General features: G+C 33.8%; 1 protein-coding gene and 1 long non-coding RNA gene across 5 annotated transcripts in view; one reads left to right on the top strand and one right to left on the bottom strand.

The window, feature by feature from the left end:
* Window positions 1-3,360, bottom strand: part of LOC309843588 — a 30,411-nt gene extending 27,051 nt beyond the window's left edge. For both annotated transcript variants that reach the window (XR_014300232.1, XR_014300233.1), the window contains exon 1: window positions 3,251-3,360. This is a non-coding gene — a long non-coding RNA (uncharacterized lncRNA). The remainder of the gene's footprint in view (window positions 1-3,250) is intronic.
* SPATA16 (spermatogenesis associated 16) overlaps window positions 1-18,326 on the top strand; it is a 253,671-nt gene that overhangs the window by 60,569 nt on the left and 174,776 nt on the right. For all 3 annotated transcript variants that reach the window (XM_082688992.1, XM_082688990.1, XM_082688991.1), the window contains exon 3: window positions 15,169-15,314. In XM_082688992.1, the coding sequence (XP_082545118.1) occupies window positions 15,169-15,314 (146 nt within the window). The remainder of the gene's footprint in view (window positions 1-15,168; window positions 15,315-18,326) is intronic.

Genomic DNA, 18,326 nt, shown 5'->3' with positions numbered 1-18,326 from the left:
AAGAAACTCACTTCCTATTTGTCTGGGTGAATCTTTCCTTTTTGGAAGTGGAGAACATTTTCATAGAGGCTCTAGGAGGCTCTGATATGAGAGTATTAGTTTGAGACAGAAAGTAATCTTACCCTTCTTGTACACTTGGACTGAGAGCCATCAAAGTAAGTTATCACCTATTCTCACATCCCTTGAAATCCTGATTAATTCTCCAGCAAAAGTACTCTTTCCTGTTATGTTTCACCACCAACTCTGGGAAACAGCATGCCTGCTTTTACATTGAAACTTTAGCAGTTGTGCTTTAAATAAAGTTTTATCCTTGTATGGAGGAATGACTTGCATGTACTATAAAAACTTAGTTTTCTCTGCATAAATCCATAAATATTGCATTGAATTCCATTTCAGGAATCCAGATTTTCTTATCATTGTTTTTATGCCTCTTTTCTCCTAAAATATTTAAATTTGAAAACAATATTTTTTTTTCTAAATTCCCACCCCTTCTACCATTTCTCATGATTGAAGTCATGAGAGAGAGAGAGAAAGTCTAATTTGTAATATGAACTATATATACTTGGAATCAGAAAAACAAACCTTGTAAACAAAACATTTCAGGAAAAAATGCACAAAGATGGGGAAAGCACTGAATTTGAAATCAGAAGAATTATTTTTAGTTTCTTCTTCAACTATTGATGAACTGTGTAACCTTGGACAGGTCGCTAGGTCTCTCTGAATCTCAGTTTGATTACCCACAAAATGAGAATCAGTACCTGCCTGCTCTGCTTCTTAGAGCTTCAATGAAGAGAATATAAGATAAGATATAGAAGTATTATATAAATTACAAATCCCCACTCAAATATTTAATAGTATAGGATTAACTGCTCATCTGTTCTTCAAAAACTCTTTTTAAATGTGTGAAGATTTTGCTGTCTTTTAAAATCGGGGATTGTGCATTGCCCTGACATGTTGCAGGGCTGGGGGTTCACTACTGCCAGAACATCTTATACTACATAATTTTTCTTTGAACATTAGGATATATTGATAAGAGAGGGATTATGAAAAAAACATACTGACATTTTACCTAAAGGATTAATGAATAATTTTCCTTTATCCTGTTTTTAAGAGAAAACTCTTAAAAAAAAAAAAACTCTTATTAAGTTGCAATATTGACTAATATATTCACCCTCATCTACATAATATAATATATTCCTCAAACTTTTTATTAGCCTTGAGTGGCTATAAAATCTTAGCTGTTAAAATGATTTTTTAAGATTTATAACATTCCATAAAAATTTTCAGTGTAAAAAATGTTTTCTCCTGAGCTTAAACTGTACCAGCCTCATGGGTATTTGTTGGTTGGTTGGTTGGTTGGTTGGTTGGTTCTTTTTTTTTAAAGTGTTATTCTCCATAGCACAACATCCAGGTGTTAATTTAAACTTGCATTCTAAGAAAGAAAATATCCGTTGGTATTGCTGATTTTTTTTTTTTTAAGTTTCAATTTTTTAATGCTAACCAGAATTTAACAACTAACAAAACAGTATGGATTAAATGACCCCAGAACTCCATTCTTTGTGGGCCTAGAATTAGAAATTTCTTGGTATCCACAAACATTAATTGCTAGCATACTTTAAATATGCACATAAACATCTCTGAAATGTTTAAAAAGGAAATTTTTAAAAACAGACAAACCTGGATTTGATTAACTTGAAAGTAACATAAGTAACTTTTACTTAACCAATTTAAAAGTAATATAACTAACTTTTACACATAAGTGTGAAACCTGCTTCTCAAATTCTTTTTTTTTAAATTTTATTAAATTTTTTATTTTAATTCTGGTATAGTTAACATAAAGTATTATATTAGTCTCGGGTATAAAATGTCATGATTCAACAATTCTATGCATTACTCAGTGCTCATCATGATAAGTAGACTCAAATTCTTTTTAGAAAAATTTATCCCAAAATTGGGGTATTAACCAGGTGTCAGCCCCATTTGAAATAAAAAAAAAGATGGAAGTTGCCTTAGGACAGCGTTTCCCAAAATGAATTCCACAAAGTAGGCCCTCAAGATGTTCTTTTTATTATTTTTTTAAGATTTTATAAATTTATTTGAGAGGAGAGAGTTCACATGTGTACGAGCAGAGGGCAGGAGGGACAGACAAGCAGATTCCCTGCTAAGCAAGGTGTTGGACATGGGGCTTGATCCCAGGACCCCAGGATCATGACCTGAGCTGAAGGCAGATGCTTAACTGACTGAGCCACCCAAGCACCCCTCAAGATATTCTTCTTTAAAAAATCTTTCTTGCTGGAAAGATTGCTGTTGCTGTTAAAAATTCTAGTTAACATGGAATTAATTATCATCCTAGAGCCAAGTCTATCTGAACACACCCTGGTTTGGCTAACCTTAGTCAACGTGCAGATGTTTGGACAAATAATTATATACTCATGTGCACCAGTGAATTTGGGGGTGGTTTGTTTTGCAGTGTTTTCATGGCAATTGCTGACTCATATACTGCTCCATTGGAGTTTGTTCCAAAATAATACTGTTATGTCAGTGATAACTGAAAGAGAACATGGGAGTGAACTCAAGTGATATATTTTAGGGCATTAAATTTGTGGATTTGGTGGGGGGTTAGTACCTTAATTCTTAAGTTCCTGAAAACTCTGTCCTGTCAAAAGCATATAATTTTTTAATATCTTACTTGTTTTATGTGGTTATTCCAACATTTCCAAGGAAAACATACCCTCTCAGACTGCTCACGTTTCCCCACTTAAACCAAATGAGGTCATGAAAAATATTTAATTAACATGAATATAAACTGGAAAAGAAATGTGCATTTTATATATAAAGACCAAAGGTCCCACAAAATCCGAATTATTATCAAATGTTTTCACAATATTCATTTTAATTTTACTGCTATTCAGCAAAGGAGATGAAAGAGTAGACTAGAAACTCCCTTGCCTAGAGAATTGGTAATCCTGGCTTGACATTGTTCCACCAGATTCTCACTGCTGCCTGCCTAGGCCTTCATCACTGGGCCCCAGACAAAGACCCCTGTGATTTTGATAAGAACTGTGCTCCTTTTTTCACCATAGCACCTTTAGCATCTCTTCTTTCTTTTGTATGTACACACCTGATCTAGTCCTTCTTGTCTCCATTTCTACATGTTCTAGCTTCTTCCACTTCTTGAATTAGTCGACTTCTGCCTATAAAATAGGTGATGGTAGGAGTGAAATGATTCATGTATATGGAAGTCTCTTACCTGATTGCTCAATAAATGTTGACTGTCCCTCTTTTTTCCTGCTTGTCCTCCTTGTCCTACTATTGAATTAATGTAGTCCAGTGAGATATGGACATAAATATAGATATATGTTACTGAATATATGAAGATGAATGAAGTAGTCATGAATAAAACAGCAATGTTATTTAAATTAAGCTGTTGGGATTCACAGTGATCCTTCTAGGATTTGATTGTGACTAACAATGGTTAGCTGAGGAGCATACCATCTAAGAACACAGGACCTAGGTGAGACAGCAGATCTGGGTTTGTACCATAACTCTAGAACTTACTGTCTTGTAAATTAGTACCCTCCCTTAAACCCAATTTTCTCATCTGAAAATTGGAAGTGATAATATTTAATAAGATACCATGTATAAAGGATAGTATCTCATAGACACTATGTATAAAGAGCTTAGGACAATGCTAAATGTATAACCAGCACTCAATAAATGCTAGCTATTACAACTATTATAAAGAGCTGAATTTATATGTAATAATATATTAATTTTTACAATACAAATAATTACCTTAAAACAAGTGTGTTATTAACCTTATCTTCATTTTAAAATCATATCTTTATGAGCAGAAATGCAGGGGCAAGAAGGAAGGAAGTTTTATTGTATTAATTTATTTTACTCCTACCATATTTCTGCTCTGCCTTAAACATCAGATAGCTGGAGTTTAGGGGTATTCCTGAAAAAAAATTCTGAAGGTTAATGTGTATCATCTACATGCTCCAGAGCATAAGCATATTGCTGGCTGGTCAGATAAAGGTGAAACACAGTAGAATAAACCTACGATGACCACACCTCTATTTTAAGGCTACCTGGGGGTGGGGGCTACTGAAGCGTACCTATTTTAACAAATAGGAGTAGGAGTGATTAATTACTTTTTACTGTCATTCAACAACTTGTCACCCAGGGAGTAACCTCATTTCTCCAATTCCCATAAATTTAATAGAGGTCACATAGTGGCCTACTTGGCTGAAAAGCATTGCTCCTGAAACCCTGATGGTACTTTTAAGTCTGCTGATGTGTGAACATAATTCTCCGCATCTCTTAGCCCCACACACTCTGTCTCTCCCAGGGAGACACTTTAGTAGATCTATGTGGCACCATGTGGAAAGTTACAAGTGACGAGTTCTCTGATTCATTCCTCTTTCATGTAACAAGAAGATAGAAAATTTAAAACCAATGGGTGTTCTTCTACAGTGTAGAGCTTCTTTCAACTGTGTTAAAGAACTATAAAAAGGTATTTATTGAAATTTAAAACTATTAGTAATGAGACCCTTGCAATGAACATCTAGTTTGGCATCTCAAAAGAAATTTTAAATATCTTATTTAAAAATTTGCAGGTTAAGTTAGTGGTTAGTTCTTGTGCCTAATTCTCAGCCCTTAGATGCACTAACCCAGATGAAGAGATTTCTAAAAAGCAAAATATCTTCAAAGATGTGCCACACACCAGGTGGAATTAAAACAAAACAAAACAAAACAAAAGGAAGGACATCAGAAAAAGTAGATTATTATCTACATCTATTGCATGCCCAACTCAGAGACACAGAGCCTTTTTTAACTAGAATGCTAGCAGTCCTCAGCTTCATTCAAGGACTTATTCGGGGCATTCTTGGTGCTATTTCATCTCCTAAATCCATTATTAGCCCTCTCCTTATGTATGCATAAATGTTAATCCCTTCAACATTTGGGAAATGGAAGTTGACAAGCAGTGATTTATTTGATCTTGAGATATGAAGTTGATGAGAAGTGGTGAAAAAGCTGTAAACTCTGGGGGTTAAATTTTGTTTTGTTTTGTTTTCCCTTCCAATTCTCCTGGCAAAGACAGTTTTATGTGTAAGTTCTAACAGCACCAAAGTGAACTACAAGGACAACCAAGAAGAAACCACCAACCAATCTCAACCAAACATTTGACTTGTGTCAGTCTCTTATAAAAAGATAAGCTTTTGGAAAGATTCTAGATTCTACATGGTAAGAAAGAAAGGGAAATATTAAACTAAGGTGAAATCCAGAAAACAAATTTTCCAAAAGAAAATCCTTAGGAGTTGTAGTGAGAGAGTCTCCCCAATGTCTAACAGAGGTATTAGGTACTTTTTTTTTTTCTTAAGTGACTTAAGGGGCACCTGGGTGGCTTGGTCGGTTAAGTGTCTGCCTTGGACTCAGGACATGATCTTAGGGTCCTGGGAATCGAGGCCCACATCGGACTCCCTGTTCAGTGGGGAGTCTGCTTCCTCCCCTCCCTCTGTCCCTCTCTCCGCTCATGCTCTCTCTTTCTCTCTGTCTCTCTCAAATAAATAAATAAAATCTTAAAAAAAAAAAGTGAATAGAATAACTTGGGACCATGAGCCTGACATAAAGGAAAGAGAACTTTCTATTAAAAAAATCAGTTCTAGCCTCTGCTACTAACTAGGGCAAATCATTACACCTCTTTTAGCATAGGTTTTAATACCTGTCAAATGGAGCAAATTATTTTATCTACTTCATGGAGATACTAAGAAGTTAAATGTAATTATATATTTGAAAATGTTTTAGAAATTATCAAAGTTCATTAGTAATGGAATCTTTAATAGATTTCATTTTTTTAGAGATTGCCCACATTTCTGATTTGATTTTGTAAATTATTTTTTACTTATTGCTTCTGGTTTAAAATTCACTTTGCAATTTAATCTCTAGTTCTTTATAATTTTATATCCTCTAATTCCCTAATCTTACTTTTTCAAAATAACCAAAGAATACTACCTCTTCAAATTATCTTTCATATTTTGTTAGAGAGAATATAAAGATTCAGTGTTGGGCTTTCCACCTTCTCTATCTTTGGCTCCATTCCTTCTAGATAAGCTTTATTCTCAGACATTTGTCACGGGTAGCAAAAAAGGATTCCTCAACATTGGGCTCGTGCAATTAAAAGATCTGTATCTTGAAAAGCACTATGACATGGGGTAGATGCAGTTCTCTGGAGTGGTTAAAATGTGTAGAATGGGGAAAGAAATGCAGAATATGCCAAAACACCAGGCTTCCTTGACAAGGCACATAGAAACCAACAAGAAAAATAGTTAGAACATGGAAGACAAATAATAAAGGATCTGAGTAGAGAATCCATCAATAATGCAATAATAAATGACCAACAAATAGGCAAAAAAGGTTTATTCTTATAAGTAACTAAGGAAAGTAGGGGATAAAGTTGCAAAGAGTACTAATAAGCAATCTTAGCTAGCTGCTGGCAAAGAGCTGGAAATAAAAGCTATGATTTTTTCCCCCCTGAGGGAAACACAGAAGCATACAACAAACATACATATAGATAAAACTAAAATAATGAGTTATGCATTTAAATATGTTAGTGAAAGAACTTCAGAAGAGGGGGAAAAAAAAACCCTAAGGAAAGACAGAGAGAAAAAATAGCCAAGATTTAAACCAAAATTGATGAATTAGAAAGCAGAATAGGGGAATTAAAAAATTATTCTAGGAGTTTGTTGCTTTCAGAAAAAAACAATAGTCAAACCTCTGGCAATTCTAGTTAAGAAATAAAATAAAACTACAAAGTACTGATAGTGAGGAAAGGAATGACATAACTAATAACACAGGCATTTAAAATGTTCCAAGAATATGATGTTCTTCACTGTAATGACAGACTTTAAAACCTGAGTGAAACTAAAAATTTTGTAAGACTATTAAAATTAACAGGATTGATGTAAAACATTGAAAACCTAAACATAAAAATAATCAAATAAGAAAAAAAAAGTGAAAGGAACTCAGTTCAAAATTTTTTTCAACTATTTATTTCAAAATGTTCTACAGTATTGAAAAAGATTGGAATCTTTCCAGTTTGTTTTTACAAAGCTGGCATAAACCTGATACCAAAACGTGATAAACAAAACTCAAAATAAATTAATTGGAAAAAAGTCAAATTATATATTTACTAAATGAAAATAAGTCAGTAACAATTAGAACAACACAATTTAGAATAAAATTTATGAACAAACAGTATAGACACACACAACCAATAAACGTTGAGGTTGAGCAAATAATCAAGTTAAGGTACGGTGCTATTTTTGCCCACCTGATTCACACAGAATAAATAGATTAAAACATTGCTAATAGCTAGTGTGGGTGAGGGTAAAGAGAAACAAGAATTTAAATATTTTGTTAGTTAAAGTGTAAAACTTTTCTGTAGGAGCACTTTCATAATGTCTGTTCTAAAATGAGTTTTTTGGATTGCGATGTATACTCCTGACTCAGCAATTCCAGTATGGAAGGAAATCTTATGACATATAGAATGTAACAGTTAGGAAAAACAAAGATGTGGGCAAAGATGTATATACAAGGCTGCTCAATGTACATTATTTATGACATTGAGAACTTTCAGTGTCACTAGAGAAATTTCTCACTGGAGAAAACATTAAATGGGGATCTACTTCTAAGTTTCTAACAGTTTAATAGAGTTCTTTTTCCTATCTCTGGTGCACAACCAGCTCTGTTTCATTTCGTTTATCTCCCAATCACTTATGGATTGATATTTCATTAAATACAGTAAAAATGAATTACTAGGGGGCGCCTGGGTGGCTTAGTGGGTTAAGCCGCTGCCTTCAGCTCAGGTCATGATCTCAGAGTCCTGGGATCGAGTCCCGCATCGGGCTTTCTGCTCAGCGGAGAGCCTGCTTCCCTCTCTCTCTCTCTTCCTGCCTCTCCATCTACTTGTGATTTCTCTCTGTCAAATAAATAAATAAAATCTTTAAAAAAAAATGAATTACTAGGAAAAAATGAAGTAAAAATAAGACAAAAATACAAAACCCAATTTTCTTATTATGGGATCCAACAGATATAATAGTTCTCTGTGAAGCTGTTATTAAGTTTTCTGAGTATTGATTCTGTTTCTTTTCTATTTCATCATAAATCAGTAGTTCATAGAATGACATTGTGTAGCACTAGTGTAGTGATTAAAGACAAAGACTTTATGACCAGACATCAAGGTAAAAATCCCAGTTGTTAACTCTACAGAATGATCTGTAAGCTACAGAGTAATCTGCCCGAGGAGATTACTTCAACTCTCTGAACTTCAGTTTCCTCATCTGTGAAATGAGTTCTATGGACTGAATGTTTGTGTCCACCCCCCTCTCGCAAATTCATAATGTTGACGCCTAATCCTCAATATCATGGTATTAGGAGGTGAGCATTTGAAGGGCGATTAAGTTATGAAGAACAGCCCTCATGAATGGGGGTGAGCTCATAAAAGAAACACCAGTGAGCTCTCTGGTTGTCTGTCTTTCTGTCATGTGAGGTGACCCTGTCCATTATATATTTGTAAGAGGACCTCACCAGAACTCAACCATATTGGCATCCTGATCTTGAACTTCCCAGTCTTAAGAACTATGAGAGATAACTGTTTCATTTTTTAAGACATCCAATCTATGGTATTTTGTTATAGCATTCTGAATAAACACAATGGGCATGAAAATAGTGCTTCATATTGTGAAGAAGTAAACTCTACTAAAGAAGTAGAGTTTAATGGCAAAAAAAGCCAATGATATTGCAATCAATCTTGAGATTCTCCTAGAATATGGAAGTGAAAAAAAATCAGAAAACTTAAAGAATAAAGATATAAGATGCAAATTAAGAATTACTTTCTTAAGAAAGAAAACACAGCAGTTAGAATAAGATCAATAATCAAATATGTAACTGAAGATAAGTTTTATAAGTTAAAAAAACACCCTGAGTATGGAAACACAATGAACATCCCTCTTACCAGGTAAAATAGATGAGAATACAACATATCTGAATTCAGGATAGCAATTTTTTTAAAATAATTTTGAATTACAAGAAGCTAGAAAAAAAACTACAGGCTTGAGGAAAAGGAAGAAATTTCAATATAGCAAGTTATTTATTTATTTATTTTTAAATTTTTTATTTTTTATAAACATATATTTTTATCCCCAGGGGTACAGGTCTGTGAATCACCAGGTTTACACACTTCACAGCACTCACCAAAGCACATACCCTCCCCAATGTCCATAACCCCACCCTTTCTCCCAACCCCCCTCCCCCTAGCTGATCTCCCTGATATGAGGAAGTGGTGATGCAACATGGGGCTTAAGTGGGTAGAAGAATTAATCTCAATATAGCAAGTTTTTAAAAATTATGTTCTGTTTCATTTTTAAAAAGTGCTGTTTTTTCTTCTTTACCTGGTAAATACAAGAATATAAATGGAGAACTATGTATTTGCAGAGAAATGATTATGTGTCAAGAAATGTATACTCACCCATGTTAATTTGCATGTATAATGTTAACAAAAAGACATTTGCAGCTATGCACTAGGTCAGAAAAGTTACCATTTACATGACCCCTCTTGAATTACTTGGAAGTGGGCACTAACAAACTGAAAGATGATTAAGAAAAAAATAAATAATGAAATCATCCAAAAGAACTTGCCAACTTCCCTCTATTATTCCCTCTATCACTAAACACAACCCTTATTTCATGACAAATGTCCTCAAACAAGAGACAACGATGATGAGAAAGTAGAGGGATGGATACATCCTTTCAGAATGGCTTCTGAATAAAACTTCAGAGCAAACCTCAGTATGAGTTACTATTCCTCATTATAGGAATCAGTCCGTAATTTGGCACAGAAAAAACTTTATGGAAAAAGTCCCTCAGATATAATTTATCTTCTCATTTAAAACCCCAGTTAAACATGATCACAGCTGTTCTAAAAAAAAGGCAGAGAAGGAAAAAATGAGAGACACTTACATACTAATATGGTAATTTTTTAATTAAACTTTACTTGAGATAAATATAGAGATAAATATAGATTTAAGATAAATATAGATTTATATGAAGTTGCAAGATATAATGCAGAGATTCCATGTATTCTTTATACCATTTCTTCCAATAGTGAGGTCTTGCAAAATATAGTACCATATTGTTATCAGAATATTAGAATTGATACAATCTACCAATCTTAAGCTTTCTCCAGGTTTACTTGTACTCATGTGTGTGTTGTGTATGTATTTAGTTCTGTGCAGTTTTAAGATCTGTAGATGAATGTAGTCACCCAAGATATAGGGCAGTTCTATCATTACAAGGATTCCTTCCCATTGGCCTTTTATAACCACAACACCCATCCCATCACTAACCACTAATCTCTCACAATTACTAATCTGTTCTCTTTTCCTATAATTTTATCATATAATAATGCAGTATGTAAATTTGGGGGGTTGGCTTTTTTTCTCAGCATAATTCTCTAGAGATTCATTTAAGTTGTGTGTATCACTCTGTTTTTCTTTCAAATTACCAAGTAGTATCCATTCATCCATCATTGTAGTATCTCATAGTATGGGTGTACCACAGTTTAATCATCCACCCACAGAAGGACATCTAGATTGCTTCCAGTTTGGGACAGTTAGGAATTAAGTTCTATAAACATTCATGAATGAATTTCTGTGTGAACATTCATTTTTCTAGGATAAGTGGCCAGAAGTGCAATTGTTGAGCTGTAGAGTAGCTGCATGTTTGATTTGTTAAGAAACTGCCATATTGTTTTCTCCAGCGGCTGTACCATTTTACATATCTGTCATCAATGTGTGAATGATATCATTTCTTGGCTTTCTCAGCTTTGGGTATCATTTTTATTTTAGCCATTCTGTAGTCATAATTTGCAGTTTTAATTTGAATTTCTCTGACTAATTATGGTAAACAATAAGCTGTTAAAGATCTTTTTTAAGTGTTTGTTTGCTTCTGTATGTCCTTTGTGGTGAAATGTCTGTTCTTGTCTTTTGCCCACTTTCAAATTGGATTGTTTATTTATTTATTTCTTCTCTACTGATGAGTTTCAATTCCATTATGGTCCGAAGATATATATTCTGAATGATTTCAGTGTTTTCAATTTGTTGAGATTTGTTTTATGCTCCACAATATAGTCTTTTTAGGTTTTATATATATATTTATATATATTTTATATATAGAGAGAGAGTATTTTATATATATATATATAAAATACTCTACCTAACTACAGCAGAATGCATATTTTATATATATATATATATGTCATTTAACATTTTTTTGGTTGATTATGTTGTTCAGATCTTCTGTGTCTTTGGTGATTTTCTTTCTAGTATTTTTATTTTTGTTTAGAGGGGGATATTGAAACACCCAACTGGAATGGTTACATGAATAGATTTTAATACATTTTAGTTTTTTAATTGGTAACATATAAAAAGAAGCAAAGCATATAAAAAGATGCAAAAATTATATACAATATATAATTTATTATGGTATAAAAACATGAAAATTATAGAAATTATCAAAAACAAATTTTTTCACTGTGTATCTTTTTTATTATTGACGTACAGTTGACATACAATATTATATTAGTTTCGGTGATAAAATGATTTCAGGTGATGATCTGGTATTTTTATTGTAAAATGATCACCACAGTATGTCTAGTTAATATCCATCACCAGACATAGTAAAAAAAATTTTTTTCTTGTGAGACTTTTCAAATTTAATTTCTTCACAAATTTCATATATGCAATACAGTATTACGAACTATTTTCACTGTGGTGTCCATTATACCACCATGACTTATTTATTTTATAACTGGAAGTTTATACCTTTTGATTCCCTTTACCCATTCCCCACTCCCTGCTCCTGCCTCTAAAAATGTAGTGATCCAAAGGGACACATGCACCCAAATGTTTATAACAGCAATGTCCACAATAGCCAAATTATGGAAAGAACCTAGATATCCATCAATAGATGAATGGATAAAGAAGATGTGCTATATATATTCAATGGAATACTATGCAACCATCAAAAGAAATGAAATCTTGCCATTTGCAATGATGTTGATGGAACTAGAGGGTATTATGCTGAGCGAAGTAAGTCAATCAGAAAGACAATTATCATATGATCTCCCTGATATGAGGAATTTGAGAGGCAGAGTGGGTGGTTTGGGGGGTAGGGAAGGATAAAATGAAACAAGATGGGATCGGGAGGGAAATAAACCATAAGAGACTCTTAATCTCACAAAGCAAGTTGAGGGTTGCTGGGGGTTGGTGGTGGTAGGGATAAGGTGGTTAGGTTATGGACATTGAGGAGGGTATGTGCTTGGTGAGTGCTGTGAAATTTGTAAGCCTGACAATTCACAGACTTGTACCCTGGAGCAAATAATACATTATATGTTAATAAAAATAATTAATAAAAGAAAAAGATTGATCATTTTCATTCTTTTCCTGGCCTTCAATCTTGTAGAAGTAGAGAATACTTCAGTTGTTAGAAGATCAGGCATTTATTCTTCACTTTCTCTCAGTGTTTGTGGAAAAAGCCCTTAATATTATTAAGTCTAAAGGTCTGCTTCCTCCTGCCATGTAAGATCTGAATGTCCTCATGGAGGTTATTCCTTGACTACTTTCTGAATAGCCCACCCATTCATCCCACCAAAAGTTTGCCTGAGAAAGGAGGCTTATCTGCTCCATCACATCAGAGAGGAATACAAGAAGAAATGACAAAATATGCACACAATGTGTGCCTTGTTTACACCCTGATTTGTGTAAGATTTTATGTGAGTTCAGGAGGTTTGTCTATTTGAGACTTGAAAAAAGTATTGGTTTCATTTTGAAGATCAAGTTTATCAAGAAGGTCTAGAGTTTTAATGACAATATACCAACAAATAAAACTACACAATTTTTATTTGTTTTGTTTTGTACTGATTTGGGTTTTATAAAGAGCTAATGCCATTCACAAATCTTTTTTTTCTGAATAATTGTCTATTTAGGTATTTCTGGGTCCTATAGGATCAGATTGATAGAAGAGGGGAGATTCTGATGCTGCCCCAAGCTGCTGCCATGTTCAAACTACAGTGCCTTTTTTTTTTTTTAACAGATTTTATTTTATTTATTTGAGAGCAAGAGAGCAGGAGCTTAGGGGAGGAGCAGAGGGAGAAAGAGGGAGAAGCAGAATCCCCACTAAGCAGGAAGCCAAATGCAGACTTGATCCCAGGACCCTGGGATCATGACCTAAGCTGAGGTAGATGCTTAACTGACTGAGCCACCCAGGTGCCCCTCTACATATTTTAAGGGGGTACCATTTGCTAAGAATATTCTTAAATTATATTTCAAGATCTTTTTACACCGTCCTTGACATTTGTGAGGGTCAGACTCAGGAATAGTTACTAGATCAGTATTAAATGTTTTGTCTCTTTTATTATCAATCAGGTAATCTTTATAAAATATCCAAACTTAACATTAACTAAGGTCATCCACAAATAGTCTTTCCTTTTTTTCCTCAAAATAATTGAGAAAAGAGTTTTATGATATATACTCTGGGAATCCTTTTAAGAACATGAATAAAATTTGACTATTTTCTAAAACATAATTTGAGAGGAAAGACCCTTATGTATTATGTATATATAATTGTTACAAGAAAGGGATAATAGCTTATATACCTAAAGAGTTCTTAAATTAATAAGAGATTAGCATGTCAATGGAAATAGACAAGGAATAAAAAACAGGTATTTACACAGAACTAAACCTAACCAAAATTCAATTTTAAAAGATCTATCTAATGCAAATTAAAGTGTAAAGGCAGAAGTTTTGTCTGGCCATTAGTTTTAGATTCAATAAACATTTATTGACCAAATAAATGAGGCAACATTTTTCACCTATGAAATTGGAAAAGACTTTTAAATGATATGAATTCTCACAATTGACAGGATATCCAAGCAAAAGATAATATTATCAGGTAACTACCAATTCAAACTATGATATTAAACATCTAGATTCTAGATTTTATTTTCTCTTACAGCTTTTGGATAAAATACATTTTAGAACAGAATACAGCCATTCTCAAATGCATTTCACTTTAAAAAATAATTGGCAATAATGTTAATGTGAATGGCAAGCCAATCTCAATTTAATCTATAAAAGAAAAATTAGTTTAAACTATATAATTTAAATAATGTTTAGAAAAAAACGGTGTTTAGAAGACAAAAAAATGTATATTAAGGTATATATAAATAGGTATGAATTCCAAATATTATTGTCCCCAGTGAGAAAATTTTCTCCAATATATGTCAGATGGAGATAGAAAAGAGCAAAAAAGTAGGTATTCTAAATAAGGTCATTTAACAGAAAGCAGGGTTTCATCTTCCCATCAGCCTTAATTCAAAGAACAGTAGAAAACACGGAGGGAAAAAGTGCTGATGTACCCTTGTCATATTATTGAGACTTCTTAATGTTTGGGGTTCTCCTAAAAAATTAATTATTTTCTTCATCTACAGTTTATCAGTGCCCAGAAACCACTGACTTCCTGGAATTTTTATTAAGAATTCTACATTCTTGCCATGTTTTTCAGATACCGTGGCCTCTGCCAATAAATTCTAATAAATTTTCACTTCTATTCTTTCAATAACATCTTAGAGAATATGATTCAGACTCAAATTAATCACCGATCATGTTAATGGTTCCTAGGAGTTTACTTCCGATACCCCTTATTATATTAAATCAAACTTGATAGTGTGCTAGATCATTGCTCAGCTGGGTTTTCATAAAAGCACTGGTATTTAATGTGATTTATACCTGGTTTTCTGTTAATATCTTTGCTTATTGTATGCTTTATTTTTTAAAATAGACATTCTTAGCAAATGGTACCCCCTTAAAATATATCATGCTTTTAAAATATTTTATAGGAACCATTTTACTGTAAAATGTGTTACTTATTATATATGATAGTCCAATAACAGTGAACAGCAACAATTTATTTAATTTACAATCAAAATATTAATATTTAACTTGTAGTTTGGAAAAAATATTCATACATGTACATGTTTTGCTAATATAAAAGCTAAATTACTTGGCAAGATTATTAGGAAATTTAAGGTATTATTTTTTTTTTAAGCTTTGCAGCAAAGGGGCAGCTCTGGGAAAACCATTTGAAGCATCTGCTGAAGATATATCAAGTGTGGCAAGTTTCATCGAGACAAAGCTTGTTACCTGCTATCTACGCATGAGGAAACCTGACCTTGCCCTGAATCATGCACACAGGTAAAATGAAGTATTAGTAACTGCAAGTAAATACTGTTCATGCAAGCAGAGGGCACTATGTGAGCTTGTACAATCAACTTCCATTTCATTTAAATTTAAAGGCAAAACAAAACAAAAAAATTCTTTACTACTTGATTTATGTTAACCTAGACAATCATAGAGAGCACTAAGGGCATCTCAAAACCTATGGAAGGAACAGACACATAAACAGCTACTCATAATGCAGGGTAAAATAAAAAGGCAGAGAACTGAAGTAGCAAATTATTACAGCAAGAGAGGGGAGAGTGAATATGTAAGGGACGAGAAGGACTTCCAAAAATGCACAAGATATGGAGAATAGCAGAAGGAAATTTGGACTGTCAACCATAAGCAGAGACTTAATGTTCATGGCTTATTTGGTAATAGGATAGCTGATTCAAAGGATGCTATGTAAGGGTAGGTGTGAAAGTTGTCCAAAGGTGCAAGACACTTATTGTGCTTATGGATTTCTTTTTCATATTTCTATCCATCTTCAGAAGTATCATTATGTTATCTTGTGGGTTCCTAGAATCCCCAAGCTTACCCAGGCCTCTTTTTCTTCCATAAACATATACCTCTCATATGTCCTATTTCCTAAAGACCTTGCTCTTACCCTGGATAATATTCAGCTGAATCTATAGCAAAAATAAACTGATTATGTTAAGCTTTTCAAATAAGTTTTCCTTAGAATTATAATACCTCCTCCCCTTTCTGCCTAACTTTGGACAATTTACCTAGAACTTTTGGTTTTGTCTATTCTCTGATCTCAGACATCTGTGCTTCTTTTGGATGCAAATAAGAAACTAATATCAGCAGGAAAACATAATGTTTGCCTTGTTAATAACAGCTATCAGTTATACTAAGACCCATCCTGTGAATGGGAGATCTGCAAACATGACAAACATCATTTACAGCTCCACATTCACGAGGACGTAAAAGATCTACCCAAGATTCTTCACAAGGAGACCTTGAGTTTGTAGGTTTAAGCTTTCCATTAAGGATACACAAACAAAATCACTTTGAAATTCGTAAGATAACCTTCTTGAAAGAAGTTTTTCTCCTCTTTGTCTTTATTATGTTATATTAGTCACTATACAGTACATCATTAGTTTTTGATGTAGTTTCCATGATTCATTGTTTGCATATAACACCCAGTGCTCCATGTAATACGTGCCCTCCTTAATACCCATCACCATGCTCACCCATCCCCCCACACCCTTCCCTTCTAAACCCCTCAGTTTCTTTTCTGGAGTCCATAGTCTGTCATGGTTTATATCCTCCTCTGATTCTCCCCCACTTCATTTTCCCCTTCCTTTCCCTAATGTCCTCCATGCTATTCCTTATGTTCCACAAATAAGTGAGACCATATGATAACTCTCGTTCTCTGCCTGGCCTATTTCACTTAGCATCATCTCCTCCAGTTCCATCCATGTTGATGCAAATGTTAGGTATCCATCCTTTCTGATGGCTGAGGGTCTCTCTCTCCACAGATCACATCATATTTGATGTGGAAAACCCAAAAGACTCCACCCCCAAATTACTAGAACTCATACAGCAATTCAGTAATGTAGTAGGATACAAAATAAATACATAGAAATCAGTTGCTTTCCTATACATTAACAATATAACTGTAGAAAGAGAAATTAAGGAATCAGTTATATTTACAATAGCACCAAAAACCATTAGGTACCTTGGAATAAACCTAACAAAAGAGGTAAATGATCTATACTCAAGGAACTACAGAACACTCATAAAAGAAATTGAAGAAGACACAAAAAGATGGAAAAGCATTCCATGCTCATGGATTGGAAGAATAAACCTTGTTAAAATGTCTGTGCTGCCCAGAGCAATCTATACCTTTAATGCCATCCCGATCAAAATTCCACTGACATTTTTCAAAGTGCTAGAACAAACAGTCCTAAAATTTGTATGGAACCAGAAAAGACCCCAAATCACCAAGAAAATGTTGAAAGAGAAAAAGCTGGGGGAATCACGTTGCCTGATTTCAAGCTATAAAAGCTGTAATTACCAAGACAGCATGGTACTGGCACAAAGACAGACACACAGATCAATGGATCAGAATAGAGAGCTCAGATATGGACCCCCAACTCTATGGTCAACTAATCTTCAACAAATTAGGAAAAAATATCCTGGAAAAAGGACAGTCTCTTCAATAAATGATGCCGGGAAAATTAGACAGTTAATATACAGAAGAATGAAATTCAACAGATAAACTTTAAATGGATGAAAGACCTTAATGTGAGACAGGAATCCATCCAGCAGTAACCTCTTCGACATGGGCCTCAGCAATTTCTTTCAAGACATGTCTCCGAAGACAAGGGAAACAAAAGTGAAAATGAACTTTAGGGACTTCATCAAGATAAAAGCTTCTGCAAAACAAAGGAAACAGTCAGCAAAGCCAAACTCAAACCAGGGAGAAGATATTTGCAAATGACACTACAGATAATGGGCTGTCATCCAAGATATATAAAGAACTTCTCAAACTCAACACCCAAAAAACAAATAATCAAGTCAAAAAATGGGCAGAAGACATGAACAGACACTTCTCCAAAGAAGACATACAAATGGCTAACAGACACGTGAAAAAATGTTCAACATCATTAGCCATTGGGGAAATTCAAATCAAAAGTTTTCCTGCTAAATAAACTACACAACCGAAGGCAGAGTCTCTTTGACACACACACACACACACACACACACACAAAATCATAATCATCCCTATACTTTTTGGAAACATTTTATGTGGATATAGTTTTGAAACCTGATATCAGGACATACAGTCTGTCAAACAATTTGTTCTGTTTCCACTTGAAAGAACCAATATTGGAAATGTAACATATATTTCCATATGTCAGAATGTTGGAATATCTGGGCTACTTACGTGACTTGTGGTCACAAAGGGAAAAATATTTGAAATTGGAACTGACCCAGAAAATTTATAGGCATATGTAAACAATAATAAGTTGAGATGCA

This window comes from Mustela nivalis (assembly GCF_964662115.1).
Source record: "Mustela nivalis genome assembly, chromosome: 1".
Classification (NCBI taxonomy): Eukaryota; Metazoa; Chordata; class Mammalia; order Carnivora; family Mustelidae; genus Mustela; species Mustela nivalis.
Note: the sequence above shows the minus strand (reverse complement) of the source record. Positions and strands in the feature narration are given on the sequence as shown.